The 23,765-nt window shown below is 29.6% G+C and overlaps 1 protein-coding gene and 1 long non-coding RNA gene across 3 annotated transcripts in view; one reads left to right on the top strand and one right to left on the bottom strand.

Annotated features, from left to right (window-relative positions):
- The window catches only part of LOC106664043 (metabotropic glutamate receptor 6-like), a 78,746-nt gene that overhangs the window by 33,255 nt on the left and 21,726 nt on the right, over window positions 1-23,765 (top strand). The window contains exons 3-4 of the mRNA XM_024229823.1: window positions 13,316-13,458; window positions 20,051-20,221. Coding sequence (XP_024085591.1) covers window positions 13,316-13,458; window positions 20,051-20,221 — 314 coding nt within the window. The remainder of the gene's footprint in view (window positions 1-13,315; window positions 13,459-20,050; window positions 20,222-23,765) is intronic.
- The window catches only part of LOC106664044, a 39,397-nt gene continuing 30,440 nt past the window's right edge, over window positions 14,809-23,765 (bottom strand). For both annotated transcript variants that reach the window (XR_001340129.1, XR_002910842.1), the window contains exon 3: window positions 14,809-14,955. This is a non-coding gene — a long non-coding RNA (uncharacterized LOC106664044). The remainder of the gene's footprint in view (window positions 14,956-23,765) is intronic.

Raw genomic sequence — 23,765 nt, 5'->3', positions numbered from 1 at the left:
GAAACAAAATGTCTAGTGTTAAAGTGAAAAACAAAATGTCAAACATGTTGGAAAAAATGGCGTGTGAACAAATCGTGAAAGAGTAAAAATTAATGAGAATTCATTCATTAATTAATCTTTATGTGAGGTATTGGTTGAAATGAAAAAGCCAGTGTCATAAGCGGGATTCGAACCCACGACTTTCTGCTAAATTCGCCGCTGCTCTACACTTGAGCAATCTTCGATCCACTCGGACACCAACTTCCCATCTCAACCTACTTTCCGAATTTTCTCTCCTTTTTGCCATTTTTCAACTAATACCTTACATAAAGACTAATTAATTGAAAGAATTTATTTGGTCAATCAGACCATGAAATATAATGGATTATTGAGAATGAAAAAAATGCCAAAAACGAAATGTCAAAGGTTAAAAAATGTTGAGTACCAATATAAGCAAAAAATTTGTTTAAAAACGGTGAAAATGTTAAAATAAAAAATATCACAATTAATCAAGGTTTTTAGTTGAGATAGAAAAGTCAGAGTCACGAGCGGGTTTCGAACCCACGATGTTCGGCTTGATACGCCGCTGCTCTACACTAGAGCTATCCTGACTTCGATCCATTCGGACATCAACTTCCCATCTCAACCCACCCTTATGAGTTTTCCCTCCTTTTTGCCATTTTTCAAATGTCGTGTAATCGGATTGGATTCTCGACGACAAATGAAATGGCCACGGAGAGCTTTAGTGAAGTGTACTATATTTTAATTCATTAAATTCACTAATTTCGTGGTCCGCTTGACCAATTAACATATTATAATTAATCACGGTTTCTAGTTGAGATAAAAAAGTCAATGGCACGAGCAGGATTCGAACTCACGATCTTCGGCTTGATACGTCGCTGCTCTACCACTTGAGCTATCGTGACATCGATCCACTCGGACATCAACTTCCCATCTCAATCGCACCTTGTAAATTTTCCCTCCTTTTTGCCATTTTTGAATTCGAATCCCGCTCGTGTCATTGACTTTTTTTATCTCGACGAAATTAGTGAATTTAATAAAAAATATCATTCTCAAAGAGAGCAAAATGTTCGAAATGTTAAAAGTATGAAAATTAAAACAAGAACTCTCCAATTGATTTTTTTTTTAAATGACGCGTTAGAGTGAAAAAATATCCAGTGCGAAAAAATATGTTGAATTGGTTAAAATAAAGGAAACGTATTGAATGTGAAAAAAATGAAATTTTTCAAAACAATGTTCAATGACAAAAACAATGCTTTAAAGTGTTTTATTGATATATACCAATATTCTTCACGGATCAAAATGCTTTCAAAGATAACAAAATAACACATTCTTGATAAATCTTACTTCTTATTTTCGATCTTTATTTCTGCGACTCCGGTAATCTTAAATTTTGCGTTTTGTATTGAATTCTTCCAATAAAGTCCCGAGATAACGGGCATCGTCCACGCCGACCGGTCTGGGGTTTTCAAATTTAAACAAAACACAGCTCGACCATCATAAACACAAACTCACCGTGGCGGGAATAATTATGCTAATTTCCTGCTTGGAAACGGCTTGCTGATTTGATTCGGACAAATAAATACATAACAATCGTATTTATGTAACATTGAAATTCCAGACTTACTTTTATCTAATTTTATTTCTGGTTTTTTAAATTTAACAAATTTTTAAGTATTTTTTATTAATTAATATTCAAAGGTGTTTTTAAAGTTCAATCAAGTTCAGAGGAAGTTCTCTAAGAAAGTCTTGAGAAGAAAGCTTCTTAACTAAGGCAGATCATTCGCGAGTCGTAACCCTAATCCTGGCTTACAGTCTTGACTAATTCAACATCATTGAGCACTGAAGGGCAGCCAGATCGACACTTATCTCGAGTATTCGAGTTTCAGTTTCACCAACTGAAACATCTGAATTAATTCCGTTTTCCAAGAAAGCCAAAAATATCGCACTGCAGAATGGAAAATCTGCTGCATAAGTCTTTCTTAGAGCATATTTTTATATCGTTTCAGACGGAAATGTCAGCAATGATAAAATCGTATTAAGTGAAAAATTAAGCTAAGTTTTCACAATTAAATAAAAATTTACCGGTGTTGTAGAAAAGTTTTGTAGTTGAGATAAAAAAGTCAGTGTCACTAGCGGGATTCGAACCCACGACCTTCGGCTTGATACGCCGTTACTCTACCACTTGAGCCATCGTGACCTCGATCCACTCGGACACTAACTTCCCATCTCAACTCCACCTTTTGAATTTTCCCTCCTTTTTTGCCATTTTTCAAATGTCGTGTAATCTATTCTATTTGAATCTCGGAGATAAATGAAATGGCCACGGAGAGCTTTAGTGAAGGTATACTTCATTGTAACTTATTAAATTCACTTGTTTTCGTGGTCCGCTAAAAAGATAAAAAAGAAAAATTGAAAAATGGCAAAAAGGAGGGAAAATTCAAAAGGTGGGGTTGAGATGGGAAGTTAGTGTCCGAGTGGATCGAAGTCACAATAGTTCAAGTGTAGAGTAGCGGCGTATCAAGGCGAAGGTCGTGGGTTCGAATCCCGCTCGTGACATTGACTTTTTTATCTCAACTAAAAACCTTAATTACCTTAACACTAACTTTTTCATTTCAACCAATATCTTACATAAAGATTAATTAATTGACAGTATTCTCACCAATTTTTACTCTTTCTCCATTGGCATTTCAAACAATTTTACTGATGTTAGGAAGTTTTCTAAAATATAAAGAAAAACTTTGTTGTAAAATAATTCAGTACCGACTTTTGATTTAATTTACCAAAGGAAAATGAGGACAGCTTTTAATTAGTTAAAGTATAATTTTACTTATATTTATTTGAAAAATGCAAAAAGGAGGAAGAATTCAAAAGGTGGGGTTGAGATGGGAAGTTACTATCCGAGTGGATCAAAGTCATGATAGCTCAAGTGGTAGAGCAGCGGCGTATTTAGCCGAAGATCGTGGGTTCGAATCCCGTTCGTGACACTGACTTTTTTATCTCAACCAAAAACCTTAATTAACTGAAAGATATTAATTGGTCAAGCTAACCACGAAAAATAGTGAAGTTATAGAAAAGCTTGATAACGACTTTTTTTTAGTTATTAGTCTAGAGTTTGTAATGTTTCGTGAAATATAAATCTGAAATCAAAATAGTTAACTAAATTTTAAAAAACAATTGAAAAATCTCGTCTTTCAAATTTTGCTTTATTTTGTCACGTTGGTTTATTTTTTTTAAAGAGACAAATATTTAATTTAAGCGTACAAGTACAGTAAAAATGTTTAAAATATTGAGATGTTTTTGAACGTGATCTGGGTAAAATAACAGGAAAGCTCTTTCTCATTATTATGAGGAAACTTTTCTAAGCCAAGTGTACGCTGCGTCTTCCTAGGAGACGTAGAATCTCTTGAATCATTGCCTTTTCTCCTATTGGAACATTTTCCTTCGGAACCATTCTTTTTATGTCTTGTTCCAAGGGACCAGGCTGTTCAAAATTGATCCATACGCAAGGGTCATATATTTGGTAAATGTTTTTGACCTAGGTGTCAGGAGTTGTATCCAAAAAATTATATTTTTTCACGTCTATTATAATTGATTTTTACTTTACCCTTCAATCAGTTTCCATTAAATTAAAACTGATAAGTTGTAACTTTGCAATACAAAACATCAAATGTAATACTTTTAATATTACATTTACACTAATTACAATCCAAAATTAATCTGAGTAAAAATACAAATTTAGCCACTTTTTATTTATTATCAATTTTTTAAACAAATCGCTTAATCGTATTATGACAAATTACTTTGTAATTTATATTTTTTACTCACAGCGGCAAAAACAAATAATTTCTTTTTTACTCAATTCATTTATAAATAATGTGATATTTTTCCTCATAACATTAATTTAGATTTCAATTAGTTTCCGTTAATGCTTTTGTAACTGCTGAAATATTGTAATTTTGCAATAAAAATAACCAAAAGGTAATAATTTTAATATTATGTTTGTACTAATTACAATCCAAAATTAATCTGAGTAGAAAATAAATTTAGCAACTATTTATATATTATCAATTTTTTTTAAACAAATCTCTCAATAGGATTATGACATATAACTTTGTATTTTATATTTTTCAACTGCAGTTGCAAAAAACATAATTCTTTTTTACTCAATTCATTTATAAATATTGTGATATTTTTCCTCAAGTATCCATTAATGATTTTTTAACAGCTGAGAAGTTGTAATTTTGCAATAAAAAACACCAAAAGGTAATAATTATATTATTATGTTCATCTAATTACAATCCAAAATTAATCGGAGTAGAAAATAAATTTAGCCACTTTTTATTTATTATCAATTTTTTAAACAAATCTCTCATTCGGATTATGACATGTAACTTTGTATTTTATATTTTTTGCCCACAGTGGCAACAACAAATAATTCTTTTTTACTCAATTCATTTATAAATTGATGTGATATTTTTCCCCATAACATTAATTTAGATTTCAAATAGTTTCCATTAATGCTTTTTTAACAGCGGAGAAGTTCTAATTTTGCAATAAAAAACACCAAAAGGTAATAATTATAATATTATGTTTATACTAATTACAATCCAAAATTAATCTGAGTAAAAAAAATAAATTTAGCCACTTTTACATTTTATAAAAAAAAATTGTAAACATATCGCTCGATTGGCTAATGACAACTTTGTATTTCATAAATTGCAAAAACAAATAATTCTTTTTTACTCAATTCTTTTATAAATTATTGTGATATTTTTCCTCAACATTAATTTAGTTTTCTATTAGTTTCCATTACTGCTTTTTTTAACAGCTGAGAAGTTGTAATTTTGCAATAAAAGCATCACTATATAATAATTTTCATTTTAAACTAAACTTTGATAATTCAACATATACGAACATATTTACTTAATACATCACTTGTAGTTGTAAATATCAAAAAATTGTAATTTAAAAAAAATTAGACTGAGTAAAAATATAAATTTACCGACTTTTTCTACAATATAAAAAAAATGGTAAACACATCGCTCAATTGGATTATGACAAATAACTTTGTATTTTATATTTTTTCACCACAGTTGAAAAAACAAGTAATTCCTTTTTACTCAATTCTTCTATAAATATTGCGATATTTTTACTCGTACGACATTTAGTTCAAATCAACGTTAGAGCATTGTTTATTTTTGCGTTATTAAATTTTCATACATTAAAAGTTTATTTGCCCCCGTTCTTTTCCGTGCAAGAACCAGGAAAAACAGTCCACCGAGGATGAAAAGAAACAGCGTCGTTTATTATGACGGCGTAGATTAATTTTCACTCCAAAATCTTTACGTATTATTTTCGATTTAATTCTCCTTCCTTTTGTGCTGCTGGTGGGATTTCATTTCTTCCGTTGCCATTATCCGCCCCGAGGAAGAATTTTTCCCTTGAGTTACCCAAAGTAATAGAAAGAATGCGCCATTCTTTCATAAATGATTTCATAAATAATTTGGTATCTTCTTTAGAAATTGTACTCCTAATGATATTTTAGGCAAAGGGCGGCTCATTGAAAAATACATCGACAAAACACTCGTATAAAAGACGACACGAATAAAGAAACACAAAAAGTATTTTAACATGGTTTTAGTTAAAGAAATATAAACTTTTGCAGAGTTTTTTGCGTAAGGATATAATTTATTTATTAAAAAAGCTTTACACCATTCTGAACTTTTTATAAAGAATTCTATGCTTGTAAATTTCTGTTATAGTTTTATTTAATCACAACTTTTATTATACAGATATTGATAAAAATAGTTAAAATATTAATGTGAAAAATAATTTTTAATGAAATATAATTTTCATTGTTACCATAAAGAATTTTTTATATGCGAGGAAGTGGAAAAATGTTCAATGTTAATGTGTGAATTAAGATGTTCAACGGTTTTAAATTATAAAAATGTTCAGTGTTTAAATGATCAACATGTTCAATGTGAAAATAATCAAAATAATAAAGTATTAAAATAAAGTTAAGTTTCAGTGAGCGTTAAAGTGATAAACAATGTTCAAAGTGTTCTAGTGAAAATTTATTAAATTGCCAAAATAAAAAAAAAATAAAAAGTAATTTTTAGAACACTATAAAGTAAAAAAAAATGTTCGGTGGCAAAGTGAAAGAAAATTTTTCTACAAGTTATAGAAAAAGTAATCTTCAATGTATTAATGGGACAAAAATTAGCATGAGTTAAAGTGATAAAAAAAACGCTTGGTTCAAGTGATAATGTGAAAATGAGAAAGGTATTCAAAGTGTTAAAGTGATAAAATGTTTGTTGTCACCAATTAAGTGAAAATTAATTTGCAGTTTTCAAGTGAAACAAAACTTTTAATATACGAGAAAGTAAAAAAAAATGTTCGGTGGCAAAGTGAAGAGAAAATTTTTCTACAAGTTATAGAAAAAATAATCTTCAATGTGTTAATGGGAAAAAAATTAGCATGAGTTAAAGTGATAAAAAACGCTTGGTTCGTGCTAATATGAAAATGAGAAAGGTATTCAAAGTGTTAAAGTGATAAAATGTTTGAGTTGTCACCAATTAAGTGAAAATTAATTTGCAGTTTTCAAGTAAAACAAAATTTAATACACGAGAAAATAAAACAATATGTTTGGTGGCAAAGTGAAAAGAAAATTTTTCTACAAGTTATAGAAAAAATAATCTTCAATGTGTTAAAGGGAAAAAAATTAGCACGAGTTAGTGATTAAAAAAACGCTCGGTTCAAGTGCTAATGTGAAAATGAGAAAGGTATTCAAGGTGTTAAAGTGATAAAATGTTTGAGTTATCACCAATTAAGTGAAAATTAATTTGCAGTTTTCAAGTAAAACAAAATTTAATACACGAGAAAGTAAAATAAAAAATTAAAAAACTTTCAAGTGATAAACGATTTAAGTGTTCAAAATGAACGTTAAAATAATTCTTCAGTGTTGAAGTGAAGAGAAATTTTAGTACTCATTTCAATGAAAACTTTGTGAAGGTGTTAAAGTGAAAGTGAAAAAGACATTCAGTGAAATAGTGATAAAATATTTAAAATGGTACAATGTAATATTTGTAATGTAATATATAAACATAAATAATTTTCAAATTTATCAAAATGTGCAAAACGATGCTGAAAAACTTCGAATTAAATTCGTTTAAATTAAATTCAAAGTAAATTTTAGTATCCTTTTAAATGAACAACCTATGCAAATGTTAAAGTGAAAAGTCATTGAAAGTGTTAGAGTGATAACATGTTCCAAATGATAAGGTACAATATAATTTTCAGTGTTAAAGTGAAAAAAAAGTTTCATCAACCATAAAGTAGAAAAAAAATGTCACAAGGAACGTGAAAAAAGTTATTCAGTGTTAAAGTGATGAATTATTTTGCAACGAATGATAAAATGGAAAATAATTTTCAGTGTTAAAGTGAAAACAAATTTTCATCAACCATAAAGAAGAAAGAAAATAAATATCACAAAATATTCAGTGTTATAGTGAAAGTGAAAACAAGTTATTCAGTGTTAAAGTGATGATTTTGAAATGTATGATAAAATGGAAAATAATTTTCAGTGTTGAAGTGAAAAGAAATGTGAAAAGAAATTTTCATCAACCAACCATAAAGAAGAAAAAATAAATAAATGTCACAAAATATTCAGTGTTATAGTGAAAGTGAAAAAAGGTTATTCAGTGTTAAAGTGGTGAAATATTTTGAAATGAATGATGAAATGGAAAATAATTTTCAGTGTTAAAGTGGAAATAAATTTTCATCAACCATAAAGAAGAAAAAAAATGTCACACAATAATCAATGTTATAGTGAAAGTGAAAAAAGGTTATTCAGTGTTAAAGTGATGAAATATTTTGAAATGTATGATAAAATGGAAAATAATTTTCAGTGTTAAAGTGAAAAGTAATTTTCATCAACCATAAAGAAGAAAAAAAATAAATAACTGTCACAAAATATTCAGTGTTATAGTGAAAGTTAAAAAGATTATTCAGTGTTAAAGTGATGAAATATTTTGGAATGAATGATAAAATCGAAAATAATTTTCAGTGTTAAATTGAAAAGAAATTTGTATTGTTTCGTCAAGTAGAAATAATGCAAAGTGTTAGTGATAAAAACGTTAAAATTGTAAAGTAAAAAGTAATCTCAAATGTGTTAAAATAATTAAAAAGTAGATGCTAAAATGGGAAAAAAATGTTAACTGCTAAGGTGGGATTAAAATTTTAGTACCCGTTCAATCGAAACGACGTTGGTTATATTTTTAGTGAATGTGTATATATATANAAGTAACTTGGTCAATTGACCACTAAAACATAAATGGATTAATATTTAAGTTAAAGAAGTATATCTTCCTTAACAGCTCCCCGGGGCCACTTCATAAGTCGCTGAGATTCGAATCCTGATTACACGACATTTGAATTTGGGCAAAAAGAGGAAAAATCGAACGGTTGTAGGTTGGGATGGAAAATTGGTGTCCGAGAGGATCCAAGTCACGATAGCTCAAATGGTAGAACAGCGGGGTATGTAGCGGAAGGTCGTGGGTTCGAATCCCGCTCGTAACACTTTTTTATATCAACCAAGACCTTACATAAAAAGAATAATTAATTGTATTAAATAAATACCTTTAATCGGCATTTGCTTGCTAATTGTACTTACAAGGATATAACTAGTAGATAAATAAGAATTAAGGTCATTTTATTTATTCGATATGAATTAGTATGTTTATAAAAAAAAATATTTGGGTATCTTGTGAAATTTTGGTTTACAAACACTTTTGTATTACTGCGGTAAGCGGAGGGAAAATGAATGGTACCATTTCTTAATGCACATAAATTTGCACTCCACTTTTTGGGAAATTCTTTTACTAATAACAATATTTTTCGTTTATTTCCTTTCTATTTTTATCAAGAAGCTTCCAACAAAAAATTAATAATTTTCTTAACATTTTGTATAAAAGGTTCAAAAGTGATTGTAAAGTGTTTAAAATAGAAAAAACACTAAAGTAATTAAAGTGAAAAATTTTGAGATATTAGAGTGAAACGTGTCTAAAAGAAAAGTTGTAAATGTTATTTTAAAATTGTAAAAATATTTTAAAATTGTTCTTTCCAAGTGAAAATAATACTCAAACGTTTTGCTTTCACTCACTAGATAAATTAATCTCGTTGATTATCACATTAAATTTCAATTTAAGAAAAAATACCATTAACCAAAAATAGAAATAAATCTAAATTGTTTGAAATAAAATAAAATAATATTTTACAGCTAGCAATCGGCTAAAATTAGACAAACAAATGAACAGAAATGGACTAGAAATGAATATACTGAAAAACATTCCTGCATTATCATTAAGACAATAATAAGAAGGAAGTTTGTTACAAAAAAAATCTATATAACAAGAAAATTGAAATTTTAAATATCAGTTTACTGGACAATTTAAAAAATCTGCTCGACAATATTGTTTTGTTATATTTGATACTTCAAAGATCTTGTTTTCTTTAACTCCCTCACTGCCAACACACATTCACAGTTTTGTTACCGCATTGGGAACCATCCCTATTTATCCATCAACAAAACCGCAAATTGGATCGGACGAAAGTGAAGAAAAAAATTAAACTTATGCAAGCGACATAAATGAGAAAATTACGAAAAATAATTACAACCAGTAAACAAAAAATACAATCCAAACAAAATATTAATCAAATTTAATAAATTTTTGATCAAATTGCCAAAAGCTAACTCAATCGATGCAAGTAAGTTAAGCATTAAATTCATTATGTTGTCACTATAATTCTGGTATTCTAGTATTTCGATTTTCAATCCATCTTGTCCTATTCAGTAACTAGATCATAACGCACAGGCGGAATCATCAATTAATTTGGTATAATTCTATCATGTGTTTATCAACATTCAAAACGGGGTAAAATGTTAAACGAAATTATCTAAGAACAAAGAAGAAATCACAAAGGATGAACATTCCTAAAAGAAAAAATGAAATAACGAACGAAGAAAAAAATTGGACGAAATAGCCGCAACAAAAACAAAAACTTCGAAATATTTTTGAGAACAAATGTAAAATAAACAAACCAAATATATGGCAAACAGATAAGCAGTAAATTCATAATTTCGTCTTAAGAAGGATGAAATTTGGTGTTTCGATTATGGATCAATCATTCTATAACTTTATTTTTTTCAAACATTTGAAGTAGTATTTTTCGATTCTGGAACAATCTTCTTTTTATACCTCCCACCACTCCCTCACTCAATAATATTTTTCCATTTGTCGGAGCTCGTTGATGTGTTCGTCCTTTATAATTACGACGTAAATTTTTAAAAGAAAATTGTTAAAGAAAAACGAAAAAAAGAAAAAAATCTGCATTCAAATTTAAATCTTCCGTCTAATTTTGCGTGGAATGACAAAAGGTAATGTCTACTTGTACGAATCAGTTAGTCAGGACATTTATTTTTTTCAAAAATTTTGAAGAAGTATTTTTCGATTCTGGAACAATCTTCTTTTTATACCACCCACCTCTCCCTCACTAAATAATATTTTTCCATTTCTCGCACCTCCGTGGATATGTTCGTCCTTGATAATTCCGACGTAAATTATTAGAAAAAAATTATCTAAGAAAAACGCGAAAATGAAAAAAATCTGCTTGCCAATTTAAATCTACCGTCTAATTTTGCGGGGAATGAGAAAAGTTCATGTCAAATTGAACGAATCATTTAGTCAGGGCTTTTATTTTTTCAAAAATTTTGAAGTAGTATTTTAGATTCTGGAACAATCTTCTTTTTATACTTCCCACCTTTCCCTCACTCAATAATATATTTCCATTTCCCCCACTTCCTTGGATGTGTTCGTCCATGATAATTCCGGCGTAAATTATTAGAAGAAAATTTATCTAAGAAAAACGGGAAAATGAAAAAATCTGCTTGCCAATTTAAATCTACCGTCTAATTTTGCGGGGAATGAGAAAAGTTGATGTCAAGTTGAACGAATCAGTTAGTCAGGGCATGTATTTTTTGTCAAAAATTTTGATGTAGTATTTTTGGATTCTGTAACAATCTTCTTTCTATACCTCCCACCTCTCCCTCACTCAATAATACATTTCCATTTCTCGCAGCTCCTTGATGTGTTCGTCCTTGATAATTCCGACGTAAATTATTAGAAGAAAATTATCTAAGAAAAACGAAAAAATGAAAAAAATCTGCTTGCCAATTTAAATCTACCGTCTAATTTTGCGGGGAATGAGAAAAGGTGATGTCAAATTGAACGAATCAGTTAGTCAGGGCGGTTATGTTTTGTCAAAAATTTTGAAGTAGTATTTTTCGATTCTGAAACAAACTTCTTTTTATACCTCCCACCTCTCCCTTACTCAATAATATATTTCCATTTCTCGCAGCTCCTTGATTTGTTCGTCCTTGATAATTCCGACGTAAATTATTATAAGAAAATTATCTAAGATAAACGCGAAAATGAAAAAAATCTGCTTGCCAATTTAAATCTACCATCTAATTTTGCGTGGAAAGAGAAAAGTTGATGTCAAATTGAACGAATCTGTTAGTCAGGGCATGTATTTTTTGTCAATAATTTTGAAGTAGTATTTTTGGATTCTGAAACAATCTATTTTCTATACCTCCCACCTTTCCCTCACTGAATAATACATTTCCATTTCTCGCAGCTCCTTGATGTGTTCGTCCTTGATAATTCCGAAGTAAATTATTAGAAGAAAATGATCTAAGAAAAACGCGAAAATGAAAAAAATCTGCTTGCCAATTTAAATCTACCTTCTAATTTTGCGGAGAAAGAGAAAAGTTCATGTCAATTTGAACGAATCAGTTAGTCTGGGCATTTATTTTTTTTTTCAAAAATTTTGAAGTTTTATTTTTCGATTCTGAAACAAACTTTTTTTTGTTCCTCCCACCTCTCCTTCATTCAAAAATATTTTTACAATTCTCCTTGATCCTTGATGTGCTCGTCCTTGATGATTCCGACGTAAATTATTAGAAGAAAATTATCTAAGAAAAACGCGAAAATGAAAAAAATCTGCTTGCCAATTTAAATCTCAAATTGAACGAATCAGTTAGTCAAGGCATTTATTTTTTGTCAAAAATTTGGATGTAGTATTTTTGGATTCTATAACAATCTTCTAAACAATCTATTTTCTATACCATACTTTCTATACCTCCCACCTCTCCCTCACACCTCCCTCTCCCTCACAATAATACATTTCCATTTCCTTGATGTGTTCAATACATTTTCCATTTCTCGCAGGTCCTTGATGTGTTCGTCCTTCATATTTCCGACGTAAATTATTAGAAGGAAAATTATCTAGAAAAACGCAAAATGAAAAAAGATAAGTTGATGTCAAGTTAAACGAATCAGTTACTCAGGCAATCGCTTGCCAATTTAAATCTACCGTCTAATTTTGCGGGGAATGAGAAAAGGTGATGTCAAGTTGAACGAATCAGTTAGTCAGGGCATGTATTTTTTGTCAAAAATTTTGAAGCAGTATTTTTCGTTTCTGAAACAAACTTGTTTTATACCTCGCTGCTCACTTTCAAGCAATAATATTTTTCCATTTATTGCGGCTGCGTGATATTTTTGTTCCGGATAAGAAGTACGTAAATATTTAGAAGAAGATTTTCTACGAAAACCAGAAAATTACAAAATCTGCATGCAAATTTAAATCTTCACTCTAATTTTGCGGGGAATAAGAAAAAGTCATGTCAATTTGAACGAATCCGTCAGTCAGGACATTATATTTTCCTTGTGAATAATTTTGCATTTATATATTTCAATTCCATAACCATCCATTTCTAGCAACAGTTTGATGTTTTTATCTGCTATCATAACTTCGTAATGTCTTTGAATTACTTTTATATGAAAATTTTTTGTATTCCAAATAAAATATAATATTAAATAATATTATTTTCGAAATATTCCGAATTATTTACATTTATTCTGTTAATAACCAATTTTATAAAACTCTACATCCATATTTATGTTTTCGTTTGGCAGGAAATATGAAGTTGTATTGCTCCGTTTGAAACCTGAACCCATTAAAAAAATCTTTCCCCGTTTCATTTTCTTTTAATGTGAATAACACGTGGAATTAGGTACTTGCACTACGTATGTCGGTATTGATTGAATGTCTTACAGGTGTCTGTTTACGCCAAGATACGTGTATCTTGTGTACGGGGCGAATGCCGATGACAAAACGTTTTGGGCCAAATATCAAGGTCAGATTGACTTTTCCCAATGTTTTAATAACCTGAAACTATTTTTTGACGCAGGTTCCATTAGCAATTTGGACGATGCAGAGCTGACCTGCAACAAGACTCAAGTTCGAAAAGTTATATCCGGAGTCGTCGGGGCCGCTTCGAGCGTGACGTCCGTCCAAGTCGCTAACCTCCTTCGATTGTTTAAAATACCCCAAGTAAGTTGTAAGCTTTTATTACTTTAATCGTCGGCTAGTGTCCCTTATGAAGAAAACATTGGATTCTCGTCTCTTGGGTAAAGTGTTATCTCGAAGTCTGGTCGGTACCATCTAACAAGGACATTAGATTGAGTCTATTTAGGGAATTAAGTCAAATCCCCCATGTGCCCTTAGCCCTCGTTTTCATAACACTTAACATAATAAATACGATGGTAATTGTCTGCTTGGTCTGCAGAATCTTATCTCATGAAACGCTTCATTCTGTTATATGGTTTGTTGTTATCCTACCATATCTTGATAGTATGTCGGAAATCCTGACCTTAAACCCTCAAAGAAGGATTATTGACTGTTAATATAATGTGCTTGAACGGAGCCTAGCTTAAAACTTGACAATATATTTTTTTTTATTCTTCTCGTACCGTAAGAATTAGCATTATTAACATAAAGTATGATTATTGAAACGTGTGCAAAAGTAAAAGTCAAATTATAGTAATACTAATAACAAAAAAACAGCGATCAAGTTGAAAAAATTGTTAGGTTGTAAACTGGAAGGAACAACTCTACTAAAATTTAATTCCAATCAGTTAGCCTTTTTTCCTTAAGATCACAAAAGAGCGGCCTTATAAAGGCAAATAAAGGATTCATTTAAAACAGAAATTACAATGTGGATAAGAGCTGCGAGAACAGACGGATCCAACTGAGATCGATAATTATCAAACTCCATTCAAACTTGTATTAGGGGTAGTCCAGCCTGGTGAGAAGAGCCCTGAATGAAATCTACATCAAGGATTAAATTTTTAAATTGTGAAAACAGTGTTAAATTTCAACATCCACCGCTTCTATCTTTAGTGTTGAAGTTGTTACAATTTTTATCGCGACAAATTTTATTGTCGTGATTAAACTTGAGGCGTTACACGCCGGGAGAAAAGTCGCGTCGTAAATTTCAAAACTTGTAGGCATTGCGGCAAAATTGCTTAGATAATTCATAATAATCCGCTGTGCCGTTAACTATGGCCGTTTCAATGCTCGGAAAGACCCGTCCATTTTTTTTTATCTACAAGTTAAACGTGTTCACCAATTTTTTTGTTTTGTTTTTTAGCTTAACACATCTATTTGTAAAATGTAAAACAAAAAGTAATAACTAATAAAATAAATTCACTAATTTCGTGGTCCGCTTGACCAATTAATATATTACAATTAATTAAGGTTTTTAATTGAGATAAAAAAGTCAGTGTCATGAGCGGGATTCGAACCCACAAACTTCGGCTTGATCGTCGCTGCTCTACCACTTGAGCTATCGTGACCTCGATCCACTCGGACACTAACTTCCCATCTCAACCCTACCTTTTGAATTTTCCCTCCTTTTTGCCATTTTTCACTCCATTTAAACGTTGGGTTTATATTTTCCGTTTATCCAAGGACCGTTGTTTAGAAAGAATTGGATTTCATGTTCTGGTTTACAAAGATAATACCAATCATAACATGAATTTCTCTTTCCTGAAAAAAATAACATCAATGCTTGAATTCGTCTTGCCTTCTTGCCTGGACCTATCAATCCAGCTAAATCTATCTTTGAATGAACTGATAAATTGTTTATTAATTATATTCTACGTTCAAAATCAGAACCAAAAAGTCCTAACTAACAATAGTTCCGGAGTTATACCCCTTTTCCTGATTTTTTAAGATTTGACAGCCTAGCTTCAAATAAACAATGATAACTCCACAACTCCTAGCACAAATCCAGTGATACCTTTGAAACCTGCGTTAAATTTCCAGAAAGTCTGATCAATACTAAACTTGTAAACGTTGGTAAAATAAGCGTTTTAGTAGCCAAAACTTGTAAAAAAGTTTCAAAGTAAAAAAACTTAATTTACTGGTTATAATTTCCAAACTAAGAGACCAGCAAATTTCGGAACATGTACTCTATTTAATAGTGATTTTAGTGGTGTAATTCCTTTTGTAAGTACTTATTTTAAAGATTAAGAAATTGATGGAGAGAAGGACACGATGCCTAGAAAATCCAAGATGAGAAATATCTGCATTTTTAATTTTCCTAATTTTATTCTAGTTGATGTTGATCGACCTCCGTAGTTTAAATTGATGTATTGGATCTTCCTGAGGTCATTTTAATTTTTTTCATTTTTTAAATTTCATTTTTAAATTCAATTTATTTTTTAAAATGACTTCAAGAAGATCCAATACATCAATTACCTAATTCTAGCCTCAATCCTATTGATAAACGGTTTTAACATTAAAGTGTAATAAACAATTTTTTACTGAAATAAATTAATTGCTTAAGTATTTTTTGGAATTAATCTATTATTCTTTGTTTACATTATTTTTGTCTGTTAGCTGTCCGAGAATTATTTATTTAATGAAAAAATTAAAAATAAACTTTTAACGTTGTCAGATTATATACCTTTTTAAAAATTTACCGTAATGGGTTAGGGCCGGGAGAATGTTCATGTTGGCTGTTATTAGATTTACCAATATGGAAGGTATTTTGCTTTTAAGTCTACCTCTTTAGAAAATATTATTTGAACCTCAGTACCTAAGCACGTTTCTTAACTCAATTTGCAAAAAAAAATAAACGTGAAATATTTGGAGTGAAAAGCGAGTTTTGTTCTGTAATATTAATTACTTGTGGTTTTTTTATATAACACATTTATAGAAATGAATGTTAGGGAAAACACGATTTGCAGCCTGAATACTCTGTTTGTCGCAAAGAAAGACCAGAAGAGACAGAGAGGAAAAGAGACAGAGAGAGAGAGAGAGAGTGAATGAATGAGAAAATGTATAAGGGCTGAGGAAATTCAAAACTGGATGAAAGTGAAAGACGGTTCCTCTTAATAGGAATAATTTTAGGTAGGTAAACCAGGCGTTTCGGCAATGTGCTTTTGTTCCTTGAGGCTTCTGTCTTTTATATATAATGAAAACTACTTTCTACTGCAATAATTAAAATTTGACATTTTTCTATAATATTATCCGACAATGATATGACCATGAATCTCTTTCTCTTACGACCCAAAAAAAATTTATAATTTTGATAATTTGCTTATATTTTATTTTAAAACATATAATAATGAGTAAATTGAAGGTTGATTAGCTAACATGCCAGATAATAAAGTAACGAGCAATTCTCACAAAAACTCGTGTTGCCGGATTCCGGGCTTTTAAATTCTAAACTTTTCACTGAATCTATTACATTGTTCACTCTGAAACTGAACTTGTACAAAGATCTGCCGAATAGTCATCTACAGCTCTAGAGCTGAACTTACGATACGTACTTTATCATTCAAGAGTTCAGCAGTTGGCCCCAATGAAGTCACTATACACAATTCCTGATGAAATGAATAGAAAAACAATCTAAGCAACAAAAATAACAATGTAACACCAAAAGCTATATCAAAGAAAGTCCATAAAAGCCATGTAAAAATGAGAAACCAAAGTTTAATCGTCGTTGAGGTTGATTTAATGGTAACAATGAAGGCTCAGATAATGCCTTTTTTTCTAGCCGTGAATCGTCTATTTAAAATTTACAAACTTGTCATATCACTATTTCAAAACCAACAACTACTAGCGAACCAATGAAGATATAATAACTAAAAATTTAAACAAATCAGACCAACTCCAAAACCAAATGCGCGTTTGAGAAAATGAATTCGTCTAGTCGTGACATCGAGTATTTCAGTGAACCGAGGACAACAGCGAAGATCAAAAAATAACTATTCTAGAGCCCAAAATAACAACAGTTGAGAAATATTAATTAAAAATTAAGAACTGAGTCAAATCAGATTACAGAACAATATTTTCGTCTGGGAAAAAGAAAAAAAAAGTATCTGCACGCTGGTGACAAAGTCAAAATGCATTAGGTAGTTTAGCAATTGCCAGGAACTTTACGAAAAAAATATTATAAAATATATTTAAAACATTATTATCTCTGAAAAATTAAAAAGAAGAAAAAGTAAACCTCTCAATTGAATTATAAATTAAATTCAAGCCGAATGTCAGAATAAAGCGAATCGACTAAACCCGCAACACCTCTATGTTTTGCACAAGTGTTGGTCTTGTCCGCCGTGCCTAAAAACCGGCAGACGTTAAAATTGTAATTGTTACTGTACTAAATTGTATGTATTGTGTAAAATGTGACTTTGGGATGAAATTTGAGCCTAATTTTTACTTTGATAAATTAGAAAGAAAAAAGAACTTTTGAAACATAAATTTTGGTTCACCAATTCAGCATTTGCATCTTTTCATAAAACTTGCAGAAACGTTAGTCTATTAAATCCTATACAATGTATTTCCATTGTATGAATAAAAATAAAACTAATATTGCCTTTTATTATTTTTTCACAAATTTTTTTCAACAAATTTTTAATTATTTATGTTTATTATTTGATTTAAGCTTTAGATGTTTTTAGATGTTTTATTTTAGTGCTAAAATATTAAGGTTGAATTTATTTTTAACTTAAAATAAAGTTATAAATCATGAAAAAACGCAACAGAAAAGACTCTAGAAATATTAATTAAAGATTAAGAACTGAGTCAAATCCGATAAACACCACAATATTTTCGTCTGGGAAAAAGAAAAAAAGTATTTGTACGAGACTTGCGTTGGTGATAAAGTCGCAAAACATTGGGTAGTTTAGCAATTGCCAGAAACTTTACTAAAAAAATATGATAAAATATATTTAAAACATTATTATCTCTGAAAGATTAAAAAGAATAAAACAGTAAAACTCTCAATTGAATTATAAATTAAATTCAAGCCGAATGTCAGAATAAAGTGAATCGACAAAACCCGCAACACCTCTAGGTTTTCCACAACTGTTGGTCTTTTTAGCCGTGTCATAATGAATTAAAATAACACTGATATTGTTTTTTATTATTTTTCAACAAATTTTTAATTATTTATGTTTATTATTTGACTTAAAATTTAGATGTTTTGTTTTAGTGCTAAAATATTTAGTTTGAGTTTATTTTTAATTTAAAGTAGTTATAAATCATGACCCAATAGAAAAGACTCTAGAAATATTAATTAAAAATTAAGAACTGAGTCAAATCAGATGACAACACAATATTTTCGTTTGGGAAAAAGGAAAAAGTATGTGGAGGAGACTTGCGCTGATGACAAAGTCGCAATACATTGAGTAATTCAGCAATTACCGGGAACTTTAAAAAAAATGAATTTTGTACATAACCAATTTTTTTTTTAAATGGGTTTTGAAAATAAATTAATGAAATATGAAAGAGCTTAACAAACTAATAGTAAACGTTTTCGAAAAACAAATCGTCACTTTAATTTAAATTAAGTAAAACAGTATATAACGTTAAATGCAATGAAATTATTCATGATGATGATTTCGTTCCTACGAGGGGGGGTCTCAAGTCGTCGAATGTACTGTGTACTATGCTGCAAGTGCCTTTAATCAGCAATTTCGTTTCTAAGGTGTTAAGAAAGAAGCAAAATGTAATTTGGAGACGGATTTTGAAATGCTTTTACCTTACTTGATAAATTTAATAAAAATATAATGAGCTTTTTTCAGCTTTTAAGTCAGTTTAAAATTCGACATAGATAACAATATGATAAAATATGTTTAAAACATTGTTATTTTTGAAAAATTAAAAAGAATAAAAAGGTAAATCTCTCGATTGAATTATAAAATAAATTTAAGCCGAATATATTATAAAAAGAATAAAGTGAATCGACTAAACCCGCAATACCTCTATGTTTTGCACAAGTGTTGGTCTTTTCCGCCGTGTCTAAAAACCGGCAGATGTTAAAATTGTAATTGTTACCGTACTAAATTGTATGTATTGTGTTAAAATGTGACTTTTGGATGAAATTTGGGCCTGATTTTTAGTTTGATAAATTAGAAAGAAAAGAATTTTTGAAACATAAATTTTGGTTCAACAGTTCAACGTTCGCTTCTTTTCATAAAACTTGCAGAAACGTTAGTTTATTAAATCTTATACAAAGGGAATGTGCACGTCTGTATAGTTAGTTTCGTTATACGGATAAAATAGAGCGACAGGAATTTTTCTTCTAAATATGGTTCGGTCGGAATTGAAATGTTCACTCCGTCAGACCATATCGGCTTTAGTACGGTTTTATGAAGCAGTTTTTTTTATTTTTCAAAACTTATTGACGTTTTAATAGTGTATGAGGAATTTACATCAAGCGTACATTCCTATGTACCGCTGGTGGGAGGATATTATTATTGAAGTAAACCGGAAAATTTTTGCGGAGAGAGAAGGTTATGTGGGTGGGTTTTCCTTTGTTCAATTTGATCCTTTTGTTTTAATTCCAAGACTCAGACTCGTATGATTAAATGGATAACATAAAGATGTTGACCAAAAACAATTTTTTTTAATTATACAAAAATTAATTATTGTAGCATAAATGTCTACATTTATTCATGGATTTTTGGGGGTGGAAAAATATCAAACTTTTTTTCCAGTTGTCATGTGGCCAAAACAAGAACTTTTAATTTTAAACTAACTTTATATTTTTTCTAATTTAAGCAATTAGTTTTCTACCACGAATTAGTAAATGTAATTGTATAAAACGTATGTTTTTATTTTTTTACAGGTATCTTACTTTTCAACGAGCCCAGAACTGAGTAACAAACAACGCTTCGAATATTTCACCAGAACGATTCCATCGGATCATCACCAGGTTCACGCGATGGTCGAGCTTGTGAAAAAGCTCGGTTGGAGCTACGTGTCCATTATTTACGAAGAGTCAAACTACGGTATTAAGGTTAAATGAAATTTACCAATTGAAAATTTGGGTAATGAAGACTACATTTGTTCTGAAATTATAAACAAATTATACGTTCTTGTCTCTGAACAAAGTTGTTTTTTAATGATTAGAGACAAATAAAGTTTACTAAGTATGCGACAGTGTTACACAACGTCATATATATTATGTATTTATGTTAACCAGGAAAAAGCATGCTGAAACGGTGCCAAGTTTTTTTTATACGGAGTTTTTCGTGCGTTTTAAGCCCAAGACCGCCTACCTTACGCTATTTTTCAACGCACGTGTAACATGATAAAAAGCCAATAAATAATTTTTCCTCTTAGTCAATTTAAATTTTTATAAATAAAACAATTCAGTACGGAAAAGCTAAAACAATTGTGAACCAAAGATTGTGCAATGAAAGATGCAATCTAATACCCTAAGTTTTTAACCTAAAAATGTATATAAGACAGCCTCTGCCAAATAAAATGAAATGTCATGTTGGAAAAATAAAAATCCTTAAATAAATATTGATTTGGTTCAAATGCTATACACATGAAAATAAAAGGAAATGTAGAATGGGGAAAAAGACAAAAGCCCAAATAATGAAAACCTTTAGGGCCCCGACAGTATCAACTTTCAATGTTTGATGCAATAGAACACTGTGCACAGGAAATATTAAAAGGTAAAAAATATACACATCCTCAGACGCAAAGCAGCACTGAACTGAAAACTGGCCATTGACCATTCAATTATCATTTCCAGAAAACTGAAAAAGAAATGTGCCACTCAGTCATAAAAAAAAGACATCGTGCAAAGAATTTAGCTCAAAAATTAACGATTAAATTCTTTTTTTAAAACATTGAACAAAAATAGTCTTAGTATACTAAAAATATGTTTTACAAAAGTTTGCTTGTAATAGTGTAAATTAATTTTTTAGAAAATACCTAAAAAATGTAACTTCATGGCCTCTTTTTAAACAAAATTAAATTACCTAGAAAGTTTGGTGAAGTACTTTAAGTATTTAACCAGAAATTACAGACTCCTTTGTAAAACAAGTAAAAGTGCCTATTCAAATTAAGTTTATTGGTAGTTGATTTTAAAAAATCGATTTCGATTTTAAAAAATCGCTTTTTCTGAAAAATGTATTTTTTTATTCATCAGAATAAATTTCTCTAAAACTTTTCATCACATTGACAAGTTTGATTTTAAAACTTATAGAACTATAATATCGTAGTGAGGAATGCTTTTAAAAATAGAATAGAAGAAATAGATAAAAAGAAATTGGAAAATTTTGTCTTGTCCCAAGTTTAGATGGTTGTCAAATATGATTAATTTTTTTAAGCTATAACAAATATTCTTAGTTTACTAAAAAAATATAACAAAATTGATTGATTGTAATAGGCAAAATAAACTGAGAAAAAGGTATCTAAAATTGACAACTTTTTGGACTCTGAACAAATAAATTGCCTAGAAAAGTTGCTGAAATTAAATCGTCTTTTAAAGTTTGATGCCAAACCGAATAGTACAGATTCTCTTAAAAATGAAATAAAAGATATATCTATTCAAATAAAATGGATTAATCAAAAGATGAATTTTAAAAAATCTATCTCGATGCGAAACCCGCTTTTCCTGACAAATTGTATTTTTCACCTTTCAGTATGATTTAAAAGTAGATTTAAAAAAAAAATAAAATAAAGACTTTAATAGCCGAAAAAGATTTTGAGAGAATAGTACCTAAAAATTGCAACTCCCTTTTTCCTCTTTTTGAACCAATAAACGTCCTTAAAAATTGCTAAAATGTAAATCTTTAAAATTTGATACTTTACCAAAAAGTACAGACTCTCTTGTAAAAGAAATGTCCAGTCAAATTAAAATCTATCAAGTAAAAGTTCAATTTTTTAAAATTGGATCACGATTTCGAAATCGCTTCTCCTAAAAAAAGTTAAATTTTTTTTTTTAATTTACTTTTCTACAAAATTTTACATCGTATTGAATCGATTTTTTCCGGCTAGAGCAATACCATGCACACAATCGTATGACGCAAAATTTTCAAAAAACTCCCGAGAAGGGAGAAATTGTTTTTCGTATAAAAAAATGGGAAAAATTCCGTCATGACGTGAGGTAGAATTGTTTGAAAAGCGTAACATAAAATTTATAGTGTAGAATTTAAAAAGATATTTTGCATTAAATAGATCAAATAAATTTTGAGGAAATGCTAAAAAATGTAAGTCCCAATTTGAAACAAAAGTTCAGACTCGGAGTAAAAACGGTCTTTAATACCTCAACCAAAAAAAGATGAATTATTTATTCAGTGACTATTTATTATTGTTTATTTTTTTATCCCGTTTTATGATTTAATGTTGACAAAATTTTGCGTTTGTATCAGATTAACGTAAAGCATAGAATTCATTGAATTAATTCAACAGACTTTTTTTAGCGTAAATTGAAGCAAAAAGACGATTCTGTCATTAAGGAGCAGAAAAATCAAAGCATGTCCTATGTGACGAAAAAGCATCAACCCGTAAATGGCACACCCTCTTCAAAAGTGAAGTTCTTTTCAGGGTTTGGAAATAAAAAAGGGTTAATTCTACAATAGATCTTTTCATTCGCCATGAAAGAAAGCGATCTTTGTTCACAAGAGAATAAAAGAACTATTTTATGATAAATTGGCAAAAATGAAAAAAAAAAACATTTTTAATTTTTGAAATATTTTTGTACATATTAATTCTAATTTGCACGTTTTTATATTAATTTTCGTCGATAGACATTAAAAAACAGATAAATTGTCTTCAACACAGTTTTCAACGTACAAAAAAGCTTTTCTTCTCGTTACATTGTTCGAAATATTTTCATAAGAGAAAAAAAACATAAAGACGTTTTGTTAAAGATGAGTTGTGATTTGAGGAGACTTTTTTCCGATTCCATGCGCGTAGGCGTTTAAACGAAATACCCCCAATGGCACAGTGGTAATTTGTCCATCCAACCTAACTTAATAGCTGCTGTTCGAATTCGGCTCCGTTAGACAATTTCATACCACGTTGAGTTTGTTCCACATTTAGCTATGGAGAGCTATTGAAAAAGCACATGTAATTTCTTTCTAACCATAATTAAACATAAATTTAATTGAAAATAACTTTCACCACGATCACAATCTATCTTGTATTTGATTAATTATACAGTCAATGAAAAGTGTCAAATGGTAAGAAGGAAATTTAAATAACATAGAATTTACAATACAATGAATGTTAATAAGAGTTTAGTTAATGTAAACATTTTGAAACCGACTAATTTATTTGAAAAACAAAGCTATTTCTTTAACCTGCCTATCTACATTTTGAACCTTTGCCCAAAAAAACCGTCAATACAATAAAAACAGAAATGTATTTTCATTGTATGAATTAAAATAACACTAATACGGTTTTTTTATAATTTTTTAAATATTAATTATGTTTATTATTTGATTTAAAATTATGTCGTTTAGTTTTAGTAATAAAATATTTAGATTCAATTTATATTTAATTTAAAATAAAGTTATAAATCATGAAAAAACGCAACAGAA

Source organism: Cimex lectularius, unplaced genomic scaffold (genome assembly GCF_000648675.2).
Source record: "Cimex lectularius strain Harlan isolate CLEC.00 unplaced genomic scaffold, Clec_2.1 scaffold366, whole genome shotgun sequence".
NCBI lineage: Eukaryota > Metazoa > Arthropoda > Insecta > Hemiptera > Cimicidae > Cimex > Cimex lectularius.
Note: the sequence above shows the minus strand (reverse complement) of the source record. Positions and strands in the feature narration are given on the sequence as shown.